The following is an 18,519-nucleotide window of genomic DNA, read 5'->3' as shown; positions in this document are numbered from 1 at the left end:
TCCACTAAATTACCAGCTGCCAAAGTTTTGCACGAAAAGTTTCATCCCACAGCTTGGAAAGTGGATGCTCTCTCATTCAATTGGAGCAATCTTCACGTGTATGCCTTTCCACCACTGCCTCTCCTCCCAAAGGTACTCCTGAAGGTCAGACAGGACAAGCCAACCATGATTTTAATAGCTCCGGATTGGCCTCGACAGCACTGGTACCCATTACTGAGGAAGTCTAGTGCACGGAGCCTCCATGGCCTTTGCCTTCGATTCCACACCTAGTGTCTCAGGAGAACAGTCATCTACTCAATGTCAAACTTCACTCTCTACATCTAACAGCCTGGCATATTCTGTTTTAAACCCTGGAGGGTCTCAGCTTCCACAACAAGTTTTGAATGTTATTTTGGAGGCCAGACGGCCTAGTACAAGGAAAGTTTACGCAGATAAATGGAGGAGATTTTTAATTTGGAGTACAGCAAAGGACTTTGATGTTTCTAAACCTAACTTAAGTGTTGCTCTTCAATACCTTACTGAGTTATTGGACAAAGGTTTGTCCTTCTCCTCTATAAAGGTTCATGCTGCAGCAATTTCTGCTCACTATGACTGTGACCCACCATTGTTTTCTCATCCTTTGTTTAAGCAATTCCTTAGAGGGGCAAAGAATATAAGACCCCACGTAGAGCTCCTACTCCTGCTTGGGATCTCAATTTTGTGTTGGAGAAACTCACTCTACAACCTTTTGAGCCTGCAGCGACTGCCGAGTTGAAATATTTATCATGGAAGACTGCTTTTTTGTTGGCCATTACATCTGCGAGAAGGGTTTCTGAATTACAGGCCCTTATGGCGGTTGAGCCTTTCTTAATTTTCCACAAGGATAGGGTTTCTTTGCGTATCAACCCTTCCTTTATGCCTAAAGTGGTTTCTAGTGTGGCTTTAAACCAAACTATTCATTTGCCTACTTTTTATGCAAACCCCCAAAATAAAGGGGAGAAGATTTTGCACACTTTCGATATACACAGACAGTTGCGATATTATTTGAGCAGAACTAAAGGGTTCAGGCAGTCTCAGCAGTTGTTTGTTTCATTTGCTTTGTGTTCTCAGGGCAAACCTGTTTCAAAACAAACTATTTCTAAGTGGATTGGTTTTTTGTATTGCTTTCTGTTATTCCCATCATGGTAAGGAGATTCCAACTGGGATTAGGCCTCATTCCACTAGGGCTACTGCCACTTCTACAGCTTTTTTAAGGGGGGTGGCTACTAAGGATATTTTGGAGGCAGCTACTTGGAGTTCAGTTCATACTTTCTCTAAGCATTACCACCTTCCACTTTACTCTAAATCTAGGGCTGGATTTGCCACTGCAATTTTACAGGGCATTTTGGCAGCTCCTAATGCTGTATAGTTTTGCCATCCTCCCTTACCTCTGCTTTGGGATTCTACCCATATGAAAGGACTGCAGCAATGTGAGATGAAGAACATAGTACAGTTTTGTACCTACCATAAATGTAGATGTTCGAAGATCCACATTGCTGCAGTCCAATTTACTCTCCTCCTTCCCCCTCTGTAGTTAGAGGTGGTTGTGTGGTTTGGGTTGTAAATATTGTAAATATGGTAAGTGCAGGGGTGGGTGGTTGTTTTTTGCTGTTTTTGGCTTTGCCTTTCTCTTTAGGCCCTTCTGACATCTGGGGCAAGAAAAGACTGAGGATATGACGTCGGTCATGCGCTTTTGTACCCTGACGTCCTGATGTCAGTTTTAAGCGCCTTGACCGACGTCAGCCTAATACTTTGGTATTCGGGCCGACCGAGGACAGCGGACTACCCATATGTAAGGACTGCAGCAATGTGGATCTTCGAACATCTACATTTATGGTAGGTACAAAACTGTACTTTCCAGATACACATTTTCTGTATCCAGGACTGTATGTAAGCTTCTGAACTCCCCAAGCATTTCTGTGTTGGAGGGAAGCCTTCTAGCTTATCAGTGGGAGTGGTAAGCACTAGGTAACCTGTCTACCACATAAGGAGTGGTTTTGGCCCAGAAATTGTAGTTATTGGCCGTTTGGGCAATCTCTTCCATCTCTCTCTCAACTTTCTGATTTGAAAGCCTGCATTTGCACTTGTTTATGTCCTGTTACTCATCTAGTGCAGATACAGATTCCTATCATAGCTAGCTGGGGTTATCTATTATGGTGTATTTGTTTGATATATATGTATTTATATTTATATATATTGCTGTGCATGTTTGGAATTTATTGCATTTCTCCAAATTTAGCTCCCAGTGTTCTCTCCTGTTTATCTGAGGACACCTGGCATCTGGGGCAAGAAAAACTGAAGAAGATGGCGTCGGCTGACGCTTTTATACCCCAGGCGCTCCGACGTCAGGGAAAGGGCAACTTCAGCCGACGCCGGACCCAGACTTTGGAATCCGGCCGACCGAAGGGCTGCCTGAGGCAGGACAACTCATATGTGATGACTGCAGATGCATACCTATTGGACATCTACATTTATGGTAAGTACAAAACTGTACTTTGGTGTGAATGACCTGAGATGTACCTCCCTGGACTACATGAAAAGAGACATGGAAGAGGTCTCTGATCTTGTAGCCCAGGCAGGTATGACCCTAGCCCTGAGTAGCATTCTGCCATCGCCCCGAATTATACCACAGTGCAAGGACAAAATGATTGACTTCAACAATTGGCTAAGCTTCTGGTGTCATTCTAAGGGGATCCAGTATCTGTCTGCTTGGAATGACATGGTCGACAGACCACGATGCTTTGCCACAGATGGCCTGCACCTGTCGCCCCTGGGATTCCGGATACTGGCTAAGGCTCTTGCTGCCCCATAGTGCCTTTTTTAGGCAAGGTTCAAATAACAAATTCACCACTGTAACAGGAACAGGCAAGAAAAAACTGAGGGCAATGCTATTCAATGCTAGAAGTCTAAATCTCAAAATGCACTCATTCGAGGCACTCCTTAAAATGGAGAACATCGATATCTGTGCAGTGACTGAGACCTGGTTCAAGGCTCCAGAGAGCACCCCTGCACTACCAAGCTATAACTCATACCACACTTTTCAGCCATGTAACCTGGACCGAAACATCAAAGGCTGAGGTGTGTCCATATTTATTAAGGATATCCACACCTCCTGGCTAGTTGTTCACCATAATGCATCCGAGGTTATCCAAGTGCAACTAACTCTGGGCAAAACTGCAATCCAAATTGTAACTTGCTACAGATCCCCCACCATGCCCCAGGATTCCCACTCCTCTTTTCTTGATGTACTGGAAGATATTAGAATTCAACCAAACACCCTAATAATGGGTGACTTTAACTACCCCACCGTTAACTGGGAAAACTACTCGTGTACCAACTCCTTAGCTCAGCGCTTTCTGGAATTCATAAACTCCAATGCCCCGAATCAACTTGTCCACACCCCTACCAGGGACAACAATATCCTAGACCTAGTAATTACCAAAATGAGTGACCGGTGTTCCACACCTGAAGTCAACTCGTTGGTCCGATCCGACCATAAGCTAATCACCCTTGATATCCACATCCTGCCCCCACCCCCCATTAAGGAAACCACAGTAAAAAATTTCTCCAAAGTCAACTTCATGCTTCTTAAGACAGAAGTGGTGAACTTCATGACACCCATGCAGATGGACAATACAATTACAACTGCTGAATCCTAAAAAATGCACTCTATAAGCACTTACACGAGTGCATGGATTGTGCTATCCCAAACAGAACCAAGATGCTATTCTCCAAAAAAAAGGAAGCCAATCTGGTGGTCCCCTACCATAAACAAACTGTACAACAGAAGGAAGAAACTGTTGCGAAAGAGAGCAAAATCCCATGAGTGGAGGAGCTCCCTGGTCAGCCTCAGTAAGAAGCTGAGATCCCTTATAAGATCCTCCAAAGCTAGCTACGAAAACAAAATTGCCACTAATTCTAAGGACAACCACAAAGCATTCTATAACTATGTCAAGAATCTCGATGGCAACACCCAGATCTGCTCTGATATATATTTATTTATATGTGTATAAATATATAATTTTGTTGGGAGAGTGTTGTATGATTGGTTATATATTATGGTAGGTGGTGTCAGTACATTAATTGTTAGTATAACTAGTTAATGTGCGTTTAAAATGTTTTAAAATGTTTTAAAATGTTAATTGATTGCTTAATTGGTCCAATTAAGCGTAGGGTTATGTGTATTTAAGGAGGGTGTTATTTGTGGTTTGTTATCTGAAGAAGTTCGTCACTGAACGAAACCTAGGTCATCTTCGTTGTTGTTTACAATAAACTGCATTGGATTATTCTCAACGCTTTGGAATTGTTTTTGGAATCCTTGGTTGTATGCTGGTTGGCTGTAGACGAATTCTGCTGGTTGCTGGACATCCTTGGTTGTTATTTAGTTTGTGGTTTGGTTCTGCTCTGAGTTACAGCACAAAGGCACGAAAATTACAGAACCAACTGATATTGCCAACATCCTGGCAGATAGGTTCAGTGCTAACTTTACCCCCCCCCCCCCAAAGGACTTATATCTATACAGGAAGAATGCAGAGTCCCTGTAATCACAACTACGCAGGTAGAAGCTGCACTCTCTAAAGCCAAAAACACAGCATCCATGGGACTGGACAACATCCCAGGCTGCGTTTTACACAAACTTCAGAATGAACTGGCTCCCCACTTAAGCACTATGTTCAGTAATAGCCTTGCATAAGGCTTTGTGCCCACTGAATGGCTCACAGCAACAGTTATCCCACTTCACCACTGATCCCGGGAACTATGGACCTATTAGCCTGACGAGCCTGGTCTGCAAGGCCATGGAACATATCATCATGGAACTCATAAACAAAGACATTGGTAACCTCCAAACTCTGGATCCCACCCAGTTCAGGTTTGTGAAAGGCAGATCATGCCTCCTGAAACAGATCGACTTCTTTGAGGCAGTCACCAAAGCCGTAGATGAGGGTAAGGTGGTTCACACAGCCTTTCTTGACCTCGCCAAGGCTTTCAACACCATCCCCAATTCTGGAATTATAGCTAAACTCAATAAACTAGGTATAAATCCCTACGTCACAAGATGGGTTGTCAACTGGCTCACTGACAGAGAACCCACACTGTAAAAGTTGCGGACTCCAAATCTGACCTCGAAGCAGTGACAAGTGGAGTACCACAGGATTCCGTCCTGGGACCTCTCCTGTTTGGTATCTAATTCTCTGAAGTACAGGCTAACACAGAAGGCCTCTGGCTAACGAAGTTCACAGATGACTGCAAACTAGGAGCCATAGTCAAGTCCCCAAATGATGTGGACATCCTACAGAAGGGCCTCGTTGAGACAAATGCCTGATGTCAGTGCCATGGCCTCAAGCTCAATGTCAAAAAGTGCAGTGTCATCCCCTTTGGTAAAAACTCTGTACCCATGAACTACCACATAGGCAGCAATCTACTTATCACTGAATGTGTGATAAGAGACCTTGGGACCCAGGTGGACAATAGTCTCTCCTTTGATAGTCACATCGCCACAGTAATCAGGAAGTCCTTCTACGTGGCACACCTCATCACAAAAGGGTTCTCATCCAGGAAAAAAAGAGGTCATTGTTCCCCTCTACTCGACACTCATTAGACTCATTATAGAGTACAATGCCCCTTTTGGAATGTACCTCACAAGACATCTGCAGCAGCTGGAAAGGCCACAGAAGTACGTCACAAAGAGGATTACTGGCTTCAAACAAATGCCCTACACTGACCGCCTCAAAAAACTCCAGCTTTACTCCGTAGCATATCGCCTACTCCGAGGTGATCTCTGCCTAACATATAAAGCTATGTCAAACCCAGAGCTACACCTAAAGAAATCCCAATCCATCCGAGCTACACATTCTAGGGACCTAAACCTTGTCCCCACAATAAACAGGACATGCTGGAGGGATAGATTCCTGTCCCAGAGACTTCCCATACTGTGGAACAGGCTACCCATCTATGTCAAGCAAAGTTCTTCATTAGCACTCTTCAAGAAAAATCTTGATGAGTGGATGGGAAATAGGAAATATACCCCGGGGATCACCTCTGCATCTCTGCTCGACGGTGGCACAGGAAAATAACTTTCTTGGGTGGCGTAAGTCAGGGAACCTTGTTGGCTAGGCTTATGTAGGCCCTTGGGCCAATAGCCTAATACCTACCTATGAACCTATATCACAGCCACTTTATGTAGGTGTGTGGTGGGGGATTGAATGCTGTGACAATCGCTTTACTTGTGTGTGTGTGTGTGTGTGTGTGTGTGTGTGTGTGTGTGTGTGTGTGTGTGTGTGTGTGTGTGTGTGTGTGTTGGAAGCATATTGACTGCACATAACTGTGTGTGCGTGCGTGTGTGTGGGGGGGGTTATAATGGCTGCTATGACAGTCACTTATGTCAACGTGAGTGACTGGGGAGGTTCATATCTACTGTTACTCCAGTAACTTTATGTAGTGCATCTTTTTTGCAGAGTTTTAGCTGTCATAATTTTGGCAGCTTCTAAATGCTTTATCCCATGCACGAGTCCTTTCAAATTATCTATGGTTCATAGGTGTTTACTAGGCTAATGACCACAAAGGCCTTTTTAAGCCTAGCCATGCATCCCAAATCTCTAACAAGTTCTGATACCCTTTATAAGTGTAAGAAGGGGCTTGGGAGATGAGCCATTTACAGGATGCCTGTGTCCATAAGAGACATAGGTGCCAAACCAGGGATGAATTTCCTGTTCCCCGTCCAATTGTCCAAGTTGCACTTGAATTGAGTTAGGGAGGAACTCTGCTTCACATGGATGGGCAGCCTGTTCCAGAGATGGGGTAGTCTCTGGGATACATACCTGTCTCTCTAGCAGGTCCTATTTATATCACAGGCAAGATTTAAGTCTTTAGAATGAGTAATTCTGGTGCTGTTTGTTTCGTGGATATGCAGGAGGTCCATCAGAGTAGAATCTGACAAAGCCCTGTATGCCAGCCATAGATCTCCCTCAAAAGCATGTAGAGGACAGAATACAGGGTTAGGAACTTGAGGTAGTCTGCATAGGACATTTTACTAACACCCTTTATTGTTATAGTGAGGAACCTGTGTGGACATTCCAGTTGTTGGATATGCCTGGTTAGGTACATACCAAAGAGGGCATTGTACTCAATAATAGGTCAGATAACTGCCAAATACAGTGGAACAATAACTTCCTTGGACTTAGATGACATACCTTTGTTTATAAACTGTGAAACAAAAGAATGATTTCCTCACCACTGTAGGCACGTGATGGTGAAAGGCTAGATTACTGTCTATATGTGTCCCTAAGTCCCTGACTACTGGGTCAACTTTAATGGGTGTGTTGTCAGTATGATAGTTACCAGGGGTGGAAGGATGTTATGCATTTCTTGGCATTTAGTTTTAGTCCATGCTCTGACACCAGTTGTTTGTCTGTGTCACCCCTTCCTAAAGAATATTTGTGTCAGCGTGGGATTCAATGACTTCTCCTAATTTGCAATCATCTGCAAATTTAGTCAGCCAGAGATCATTGAAACTGGCCTTGACTTCAGAAAAGTAAATGCCAAAAAGGAGCGGTCCATCCAAGGACTGATCCCTGAGGGACTCCACTTGTGACTGGCCTCTTTGTAGAGATGGACTCCCCAATTCTAACTTCCTGAGTCCTGTCTGTGAGCCAGTTGGCTATCCACCTGGTGACATATGGGTTTGTACCTAACCTCTTGAGTTTGTCAACAATGCCCAAATGGGTTATTGTGTCAAATGCCTTTGCCAGGTCAAGGTAGGCAGTGTGAACCATTTTGCCCTCATCCATTGCTTTGATGACTTTCTCAAAGAAGTCCATCAGGTTGAATAGGCTTGACCTGCCTTGCAAAACAAAACTCGGTTGGGTCCAGTGTCTGGAGGTTTACTATATCACTATTGATCTTTTCCATGGCTTTATATATAAGACTATGAGACTTATGGTTTGTAGTTTCCAGGGTCTGTAGATTGCCCACCTTTGCGCAGAGGGATGACTGTTGCTGTTCTCCATCTATGAGGCATGAAACCTGTTTGGAGGCTATAGTTAAAATGGCAATTCCAGAGAGCCTGATAGGTCATGTTTCATGCTATTTAGAAGGCATCCAGGGAAATTGCCTGGGCCCATTGATACAGTGTTCTTGGCCTTAGAGAGAGCATGAAGGACCTGTTCCTTAGTGGTAGCAGGAGGAGTTGTATTTGATGGTATTTCCGGAGGGAAGGTTGAGGAGGAGAGAGTGGTAAAGTTGGAGCTGAATTTATTGGCCAGTAGGTTTGCTATATCTTCTAGCTCAGTGTAGGTGGCTGCATTTACAGTGAACTCTGCACACAATTGTGTATTGCCTTTGAAGTTGCAGACATAGCTAAAGAATGTGTTCTGACTGTCCTTGGCCTGGGAGGCCAAAGTTACCTAAAATTTGGCTTTAGTAGACTTTATTTGTCCTCTGAGTTGTTTGTTTAGTTTGAGAGTGCTTTTATCCTGCTGGGTGCTGCACCTCCTAATTTTTGGCATGATTTTCTTCCATCTGTTATACGGCCTACTGATTTTGTGATTCCACCAGGGTGGCTTGTTTTTTGAGTTAGTTCTGTACTTCTTCCTGGTGGGTACAGCTGCCTGTGTGCATCTATTAACATGCTTGTACAGGGTTTCTGTGAACAGTTTTGCATAGGCAGCAGTGTTCTCAGGGTTTATGGGGGCTTGAAATTTTGCCAGGTTATCACTTAATAGCAGGAAGTTAGAATTAGAGTAGTTCCTGAATATTCCAGGGTTAGCAAGAGTTCCAGGTTTTATTTTTACTTCAAAGGAGAGCATTTTGTGGTGCGACCTTACCAGGGAAGACCTTACAGTAGGGGGTGTGCAGCATTCTCCCATATTAGTAGGACCAGATCCAGTATGATTGCACCAATGTTTGATGTATTGACAGTTTGGTCCAGAGAGCTTGTGTTTACAAAATCCAGGAATCTCTGTCCCTGTATGTGTGGTGTCGCATAGAATTCCCATTTAATAGTGGCATAATTAAAGCCACCCAAGAATATGGTAATGTGTTGGATGGTGAGTGTCTCCAATAAGTTTAAATACATGGAATGGGTTTCATGGGTCATAGAGGGGGACCTATAGCTTACAAGGAAATGGTATTGGATTTTGCCTATGGTTATTTGTACATGGAGCAGCTCGAAGTACATTGTCCTATTTGACCACCCTTGAGGTATATTTAGTTTTGATGTAAATTGAGACACTTCCACCTTTAGTCCCTGTCTGTGTCTCTAAATGTGTGGAAGGCATTATAACCTTGCACTGTTGGTGTGCTGTCCGCAGCTTTAAACCATATCTCAGTGACCACACAGACATCAGTATTCTCTAGGGTGAAGAGAACTACTGGGGAGCAGAGTTTTTTGTTTAGACTATTAGCATTAAGCAGTAATACCTTTAGATTTTCTTGGTTTTGATTTGTTATGCCAGAAGTACTTTCAGACTTCAGATAAACAGATCATGACTTTTTCTCTAGGCTCATCCAGACAGAGGGCTCATCCAGACAGAGGCACACAAGGCTGCCTGCTTGAGCAGACAGGATACCTTTTCCTCAGATGAAGCTCTGGGTGACTCAGGCTATGTAGATTCCCAGGAAGAATCCTTCCCAGCCTCCCATCCTTTCTGATGCTGATGAATCTTTGATTGATGTCTCTCCCTCTCCGTCCTATCTCTTGGGGGAAATTCTTTTTAGGGGAATTCTCCACTCCATGAGAGCAGGGCCAGATTTCAGGTGGCAGGGGAAAAAGGCTTCATACTTTCCTTAAGCTACTCAGCTGTACCCCTTTAGCCCCCTTTAGCTATTCCTCCAGTATTGGATGATGTCTACTCAGACTCGAAGTGCTTCCTCCTGATTCTTCCTCCTGCTCCTGCCTCTGCAGACAGATATTACAGGGTTCCTGAAACAGGGTTCCTGAAGCATTAAGGCCCATTCTGTTGATTTAGAAACTATTTCCCAGGACCCAAAGGAGGAAGCAAAGGAGGGCGCCAAAACCCTGACCAAAGACAGGGAATTCAGGGGGAATTCAGGTCCTGGGCAAAAAGCTTATACCTCTCAAATCCAATTCCTTGCCATATGAGGGCACTTACTCTTCTTCATATGTTCATTACCAGGATTGATGGGATGATTTACAGAAAAAGTTAGCCTCTCTCCTGAGCCTTTAGATAGAAAGGCCTCCTGCAGGGTGGTTCATAATACCCAGCAGGTTAGCAATCATTTTCTTCAGTGTGGTTATGATGCATTGGAAGCTTCACAGACTTATCACTCAGCCAAAAAGAGATTCAGCATGGAATGCCAACAAAGGGTCAGGATGCATCAGTAATGAGCATCCCATATTCTTCTATAAAATACATGCTTCAGCAATTTCAGCAAAATACAATAGTGATCCACCTGTGTTTCACATCCTTTGCTAAAGACAGTTTCTAAGAGGGATAAAGAATATCAAACCTCCCAGAAAACCACCAGTGCTGTTGGAAAAATTAACTATTCCTCCTTTACCTCCATTTCTCATTTTCCATCAGGACAGAGTTTCTTTAAGAACCAATCCTTCAGTCATGCCAAAGTGATATCCAGGGTGTCTCTAAATCAAACAATTCACCTGCTCTACTTTCTTCCCAATCCTCAAAATAAAGGAGAAAAGCTGCTGCACACTTTGGACATACACAGACAATTGTGCTACTACTTGAAACAAACAATTTCAAAATGGATTGGACACTGCATCAGATTCTGTTACTCTTTCCATGGAAACACCTCCACAGCCTTACACCATCTTCATCTTAGATCCTACCACCCCTAGCTTGGCTATGGTATTCAACCAAATGTAGATGTCCGATAGATATGCAACTGCAGTGCAGTTCCCCTCCTACCCCTCTGTAAATTCTCCTTTTTGGGTCCACTTCCCTTTTCAAATTACTGGAATTTTTATCCAGTCTCTAAATTTAGCCTTCCTTGGAGGGCACCTGGCATCTGGGGCAAGAAACACTGAGGACTGCAGTTGCATATCTATCGGACATCTACATTTATGGTAGGTACAAAACTGTACTTTTGGCGTTGCCAAAAAACTCACTATGGGGGTAGATAATGTTTTAGCTAATGTTCGAAAGCCTAGAGGGAAGAGGCTCAGACCATCCCTGGCAAAGCAGCGTGGCTGGTGACCATCTTCCATGCTGACAAAGATTGCACCCCTTAGAATGATGCCAGAAACTAAGCCAGTTTATTAAAGTCAGACATCTTTTATTTGTATTGTGGCATCATCCATGGAGAAGGTAAATTGCTGCTCAGTGCTATGCTGATACCAGCCTGAGATACATATTCCAAGAGCGCCATGATTCTCTCTTCATATAGTCTAGGGAGGTATATCTCAGGTCATTTACTTCCACATGGACTATGACTGAGCCTTATTGGTACTTGTGGTCCAGTGATCTGAGTGCATTTGTAATGTGGTGGATCTTAGCCCCTGATAAGCAACTGACCATGACTTTCTCCTTACTCAGCCTGGTGAGAGGGACATCAGTGTGTCTCATGATGGAGTCTCCAATGCCCAGAATTTTGGATTGTGTGGTGGCTTGCCTTATGGGATTAGAAGTGTAGGCTCCATGAGATGTGGCTCTGTGTGTTGATGTGAGTGTTGTTTTAAAAAGTGTATTTGGGGCTGCTGAGTGCATTTGTTATGTGTACTTCACCTAGCAGGTCTTTGGGGTTTAGAAAGGTTACATTTAAGTGCCTCAGCATATGTCGTTCTATATGTTTGCTTTGAATTGTGTGTGATGGGTGCAGCATGTGTACTACTGACAACCTTATTGACATTGTGGTACTTTTATGTGAGAGTTTTGCCTCCAGTGACATTGTGAAAATACATCTCTCACATACCATATCAGTTTTTCTGAGAAGTAACTGGTTGTCAGTAAACATGATGGTGCTCATATCCACCAAGCTGGTAACGGAGATAGTGGGAAAGTTCATATCCGTGGCAACAGACCCTGTTTATTGATTAGACAGTTGGAGTGAGAATGCAAAGCAATCTGAGCAGTATCCGGTTTGGAGCTCTGGGGACAGTGCTTGTCACTGCAAACTAGTTGTCCTCTGTGCAACTAGGTATTGGTGAAATTTCATTTGTGCTTTTACAGGAAAAATGTTACTTAAGGTGTCTGTGTCTGTACAGGGCACTGCCAAACACTTGAGTGGAGACTAATACGGAGACCATGAAAATTTAAGTATGAAGTATTTAGGCAGATATTCTGAAGTTATAAACAAATCTAGCAGTATTTAATGAAAACAAATAGTTAGCTTGTCGAGAATGATGAAAAGAAGGGAGTTGCATGAATGGCTACTACTAGTGCTGCTATCACCATAGCTTCACTCTGTTGGGATACAATGCTCCTTTGCTTCTTCTCTCACCAGAAGCAAAACATTAGCACCAGTCCCAAGATGAGAAGCAGGGCACAGCCTGTTTGGTGATCCACAGTCTTGTCCCAGATGATGTAAGGGTCTGTAGGCTTGTTGTAGTCTTTTCCTGGTAGATGCCTTGAATAGCAACCAGACAAATCAGGAACGTCAAGCACAGACACTCACTGCCCAACCAGAAACAGTCAGGAATCAATGCACTCTGCTCCTTCTCCCACCAGGAGTAGAATATAAGCACAAATTCCAAGCTGTCACCTATGAAGCAGTTATTAGGCTTTCTGATGATCAGCGGTCTCCAGGAAATAATGTCCCTGTGCACCTTCTCTCCCCAGGAGAAAATAGAAGCACTAATCCCAAGATGATTAGTGAGGGGCAGATTATAGGCTCTCCAATACCTGTTGGTCTTGCAATGGGTATTTAATGGTAAGATGAAAAAAATGGGATAATATCCTAAGCACTGCAGTGTGCTCTAAGCAGTTAGATGTGAAAGAGGGGGTAACAAGATTTAGCTGTCTAAGTGGAGAGCCACTAATTTTAAAAGAGCAAGATAGACTGAAAGGGCAGTGGGCACTTTTGTATTCTGGTTCTATGGAATACAGTAGGATGGCCAATAAATTTAAATAGTTGAAGGGGTGATTTCATAAAATTATAATTTTGTGCTTACTCAGCCACAGCCAGTGAAAGGGGAGGAGAGGTAAGGAGATGAAAACAACAGCAACAGGGTGGGGGTGGGAAAACATTTTAAAAAAATCTGTGTGACTCGAGACACAGCTGTGGACTCTTTTCAAGTTTTAATATGCAATTAAAAACAGAATACAAGTAAAACACAGTGTAAAGAAAACAAATCACAGTATACAAAATAGACAAACGCAATAAAGTAATACAAAATATAAGAAAACAAAAGCAAACTAACCTTTCCCTCACAGCAAGTTGTGGCAGCGTCTGGGTGAGTTTTTCCAGTAAAGCTTTGAAATGTTTTATTTTGTATCTTAAATAGAAACCAAAATTAGCACCAGACTTACCTATGCTTGTGGGCCATTCCAAGTCTAGCCAATTACTCCATGTGAGAATCAAACCCTTCACCTAGTATCTATAAGGTGCACACCTTAACCACTATGCCAACCGCCCACCCTACAATCCTAGTTATTCTCATTAGAGATAATATGCAGTTATCAACCATGAGAAGGATAAGACCAGTTTCTAACCAAATGGGATAGGTTAATTGAAACACAAAAAGGGAACTTGGCTAGGTTTAAAATGATCTGCAAGGGCAGCTAGCCTAGTACTTACCATTGAACCTATAATCTTCACTTTCCTCATTGTTAGACATGTCTTGAGCCTAATCTGCAGTGGTGATCTGAAAACTTGTGAAAAATTCTATGTAGTGATGAGCTGAAGAATGTTGATGTCTCTAAACAGAAAAGAAAAAAAAGAATGGTGATGTTTCCGTGGTCCATATGTGCAGATTGTATCATCAGGACAGCTTCAGACTCTGGAGGTTCCCTTATGCCCTTTATACTTAACAGCCTGTAGTTGGGAAAGGTCAACATAATAGAAGAACTTATTTCAGACAGCTATTTCCATAACTTGGTGCACAGTTGTTTTTTCTGCCTCTCTCTGGCTTTGCATCAGAAGTTTCCGGTCCGTTTGTTCCATTGTGCAACTTTTACTCTTAGCCATTTTTTGTTCCTGAAGGTTGCAGTCAGTTTTCTGTACCTGTAGATGCACGTGGCATTCCTAATTCAGTGGTTCCAACTCATTCTCATCTGTAAATGCATGCTGATTATTGCTGAGTTTCTGCTTGTGATCCTTACAAATTGTACATACATCTTGCCAATTTCCTTTGGGGTCCAGCTATTTTCTCTTTGTGTTTAAGTTGCACCTGCACTAAACGAGAAGAGACAGAGGGCACTATGTGTATAAAGTGAGGTGCCGTATGAAAGACTGTGTCACTAACCATTTCTTTTATTTTTTTTTTCAGTGTTCCTTTGGATTTATTTACGATGGTGATCAAATGAAAGTCACTTGCACCCAGTGCAAAAAGAGCTTCTGCAGCAGTTGCAGAAGACCGGTAAGAGTATATGTGTTTACACATGCATATTTCTAAGTTTTTATATGTACATAAATGTGATCACAATATCTGTGACCCTGATACTCTTAATACCTGCAGCAGACTGAAAAAATATATATGAAAATGGTTGTAGTATGTTATCCACCATTTCCCAGATATCATTTATGGATATTAGAAAACAACATGTGTAGTGCAGTTAAAAAGACAAAGAAACTTTGAATACTAGGTGACTTCAGTATAAATTCCGTCAACCCCACTAGACATGACCTTAACATCTTTCTGTCTGGCCTTAGCTTGCTGGTTAGTCACTGAACTCACCAGACTGAATATCATCTTCAACAAGCACTCACTTCTTGATCTTCTCATCACAAATTGGTATACCAAAATCAATTGTATTCAAATATGCCCACCTAACATGAGTGACGATTGTCCCCTTAACTTCACCTGGCAACAGAAATAGTGAACCTGTGCCTGTTTTTCACTGTGATATTCATACCTGTAACTCTGGTGATATACAGCAGTTGTATGTTGATCAAAACACCTGTAACTGATGTGAACTTTGCAACACTGCAGGTATAAACATGTCCTATACTTACCAGAGTGCTGCTGAATCTCCAGAATCATTTTTATTCAACAGCAATAAGATGATCTCTAAGCACATTGCCTTCTGTTAACTACAAACTTACAGTCATTATTTGGGCAGTGTGAGTGCATGGTCTACATTGAAGGCCACCAAGTATCCTATCTTAATACATATGGTTCCATCAGTAATCAAGCCAAGAAACTTATTCAGTGGCAAAGTCTAATTTGCATGCACAGTTGAAAAATTGGGGTCTATATTAGAACACCGAACTTTCAAAATGCGAGTGTTCTAATATCGACCCATTTTCAGCAAATGCTGAAAACATCGAAGAAACAGAAAACCAAATTTTTTCCTAGGGGAAGAATTTGGTTGTCCGTTTCTGTTGCTTCAGTATTTTCAGTGCTGTGGTGGAAAGTTATGGGTCAGATTCAGGTAAGTGTGCGATTGTGTGGATGTGAGGGTTAGGGCAGGAGTGCGGGGAGTGCCTTCTGTGTGGAGTCTGCATGTCCTCCCCATGGGTTGGGTGGGCGTTCGAAAGACATGCATAAACGGGTGTGCCTTCGTTGAAGGTTGGACGTCGAGCTGGCACCTCGGCGTTCGTGAAAATCTACTGCCAATCATTAGCGGACCGGAGTCCTGCTGTGGCGACCCCTAACCAGGAAAAGCCGAAAGACAAACAACAACAACTAAGGTGGAGCCTTGGGTTGCAGGCACATGACATGACAGTGCAGCACTGGAGTGGGTCAGCAATACCAATGCAGATTGGTTCTCAAGACAGGGTGTAGGTTAATGTATTCCCAGACAGGCTCATTCCTCTCAAACAGTATTGCTCCAGGGTCATTTAAGAAACTAGCTTGAGTCTTCAAAGGGGGAGAGATGTGACGATGTGAGGTATTGCCAGCTATGCCAGGAGAAGTATGGAAGTGGATGTGTAACATATGCCAGCATAGCTAGCTGGAGTTTTGTAAAGAATTATATGTCATTTGTATATCAAACTGATTTGTACAGGCCCTTGTGTTTAAAATGTATTTGTAAAGTTGCTTGTGTTAAAAAAATGTACTAACACTGGGTTCTAGTGGACAGAACAAAGAAATACACATGTATGTCAGACTGTACTATAACTGTTGAAATTAATATTGTAACAGAGGATACTGGAAGAGAAGAAGTTAATCTCAGTGCAGCTAATTTTGAAAATAGTCTAAAATTAAATTACTTGGTAGGCCATAAAATTGTATCTTACAGATGTTCATCGTGTTTCACTGCTGCAGTCATTACACTTGGGTTATCCTGCCATCAGGCGGTCCCGCAGTCGGCCAGAGTTCCAAAGTCTTGGTCCGGCGTTGGTTGCTGTCGCTTCTTCCCTGACGTCAGTGCACCAGGGGTATATAAGATGCAGCCGACGCCATTTTCCCCAGTCTTTCTTGCCGTGCGGTGCCCGAAGCAAAAGCAGTTTGCAAGTGCTGGTCGGCTGACTCCTGAGATTTTCAATTCGAATTTCAGAACCAAAGTCTTTAATAAAGCTAAGTACCCCATTGGGGAAACCTTTTCTTGCCTCAAACCGATGTCAGTAAAAGTTAATAATTGTATTTCTTGTGGGAAGTAAATACCTAATAAGGATTTTCATTCTTACTGTATTCCATGCCTAGGCCCAGACCACGACATCACTAGTTGTCGGTTTTGTGCTAGATTTAACAAACGCACTATTAAACGTCGGTTTGACTTTGCTCGCCATTACTTCGGCTGAAGGTTCAATTATACCATGCCATCTGAACAACCGATGACCGGAATACACAAAAAACGCAAGGATAAGGACAGGCATCCAAGGCCCAAAACTGACAATGAAGCCTCTTCTAGGCCAGTCGTCGGTTCTCAGTGAGGCGCTTTCGCAGCCCCTGACACCCGCTACCTCAGAGCCACAGGCCGCCTCTGACTCCCACATGGAGATGTCTTAGGCCTCTGGAAACTCAAGGTATTGAGCCTACGGAAACTAACCCCTCAGATGGGTCCGGAGCCGCTGAGCAGGTATCGTCTTCTGAGGGTGTTTTCAGATCTTTACAACTTACCATTAAATCTACAGCCAAGTCTAAAACTCCATTAAAGACAAAGAAGCAAGTACAGCATTCACCTGGGCAGGCCTCCATGCCTAAAAAACAGATGCTTAAAATGGCCGAAGACTTAATTACTCTGATCAGGGGCTCTCATCCCCCTCCAGATAAAAGGCCTAGGCAGGATACGGACTATGATACCTCTGATCAGGTTTACATTTCTTCTGATTCCTCTTCAGACCAGGGATACTCTTTACCCCCCTATGAGGACTCTGATGCTGAAGAATCAATTCCTTCAACCTCTCCTCCTGAGGATTACTCTTTTGGGGAAACTTTACATACCATGAGGGAGCATTTCCATTGGGAGGGCCAGGATTAGTCAGAATCCAAGAAAAGGCTCAGAGACTTTCTTTTATTGCCTCAGCACAGGCCCCTTGCTATTCCGCCATATTGTGGATGATGTGTTCTCTGAATCCAGTTTAAATCCTGATTCTTTGCCCCCTGCTCCAATCAAGCCAGACAGGTACTAGAGAGACCCTGACTCTCACAAATTTCTTTATAAAAACCCTGTTGCTGACCCAGAAACTATTTTCCAGGGTCCCAAAAGGGTAAAGGCTTCCACAGCTAAAAATACAGTTCTCTCTGACAGGGATTCTAGAGCATTAGACAGATGGGGGAAGAAAGTTTACACTTCTGCAACTTTAGCAGTGAGGGCTTTAAATTGCCAGTTTTACATGCTTAAATACCAACAATATTTAATGTCTCTGTTAAAACAAAAAATGCTTACAAGTTCAGAACATCCTGACAATAAGGAAATGCAGGATTTCTTGCATGCAGCTGAACAATGTGGTTTTGATTCATTAGAGGCTTCCTGTAGAGCAGCAGTTACAGGATCTGTGATGCGAAGGCATGCTTGGTTAAAAGAACAAGGTTTACCTGATCATGTTAAGGCAAAATTATTGTATGCTCCTTTACAGCAGGATGTTTTATTTGGTGTTAAGGCAGAAGAGTTATTAAAGAAAATGGAGGATAGGGCAAAACCTATGCAAACAGTGAAATATTTCTTACAGGTACAGCCATCTCAATTTAGCAGAAATTGGCCCTCCAAAAATTGGTCCTTTCCAGTGTCAGACAGACCACAAAGAGGCAGATACAGATGCCCGAGAGGCAGATCTCAGCCCCAAGGCTCTTACAGACCATGAAAGTGAGGTGCTTCAACCCTAGAAGAAGGGGAAGACAAGTCACAACCTTATAGGAAACAGTCCCAATGACTTCCCCCTTCAAATGCCAAGCACTTACCTTTTGGCAACTCCCTTAGGGTGAAAACTAGCACTTTTTTCACAAAATTGGCATATAATCACCCAAGACAAATGGGTTCT

General features: G+C 43.0%; 1 protein-coding gene across 2 annotated transcripts in view; it reads left to right on the top strand.

Moving 5' to 3' along the window:
• Positions 1-18,519, top strand: part of RNF31 (ring finger protein 31) — a 1,258,066-nt gene that overhangs the window by 772,284 nt on the left and 467,263 nt on the right. For both annotated transcript variants that reach the window (XM_044058825.1, XM_044058826.1), the window contains exon 15: positions 14,423-14,512. In XM_044058825.1, coding sequence (XP_043914760.1) covers positions 14,423-14,512 — 90 coding nt within the window. The remainder of the gene's footprint in view (positions 1-14,422; positions 14,513-18,519) is intronic.

The sequence above is a fragment of the Protopterus annectens genome, chromosome 16.part0, assembly GCF_019279795.1.
Source record: "Protopterus annectens isolate FY-2018-M chromosome 16.part0, PAN1.0, whole genome shotgun sequence".
NCBI classification, from domain to species: Eukaryota; Metazoa; Chordata; order Ceratodontiformes; family Protopteridae; genus Protopterus; species Protopterus annectens.
Note: the sequence above shows the minus strand (reverse complement) of the source record. Positions and strands in the feature narration are given on the sequence as shown.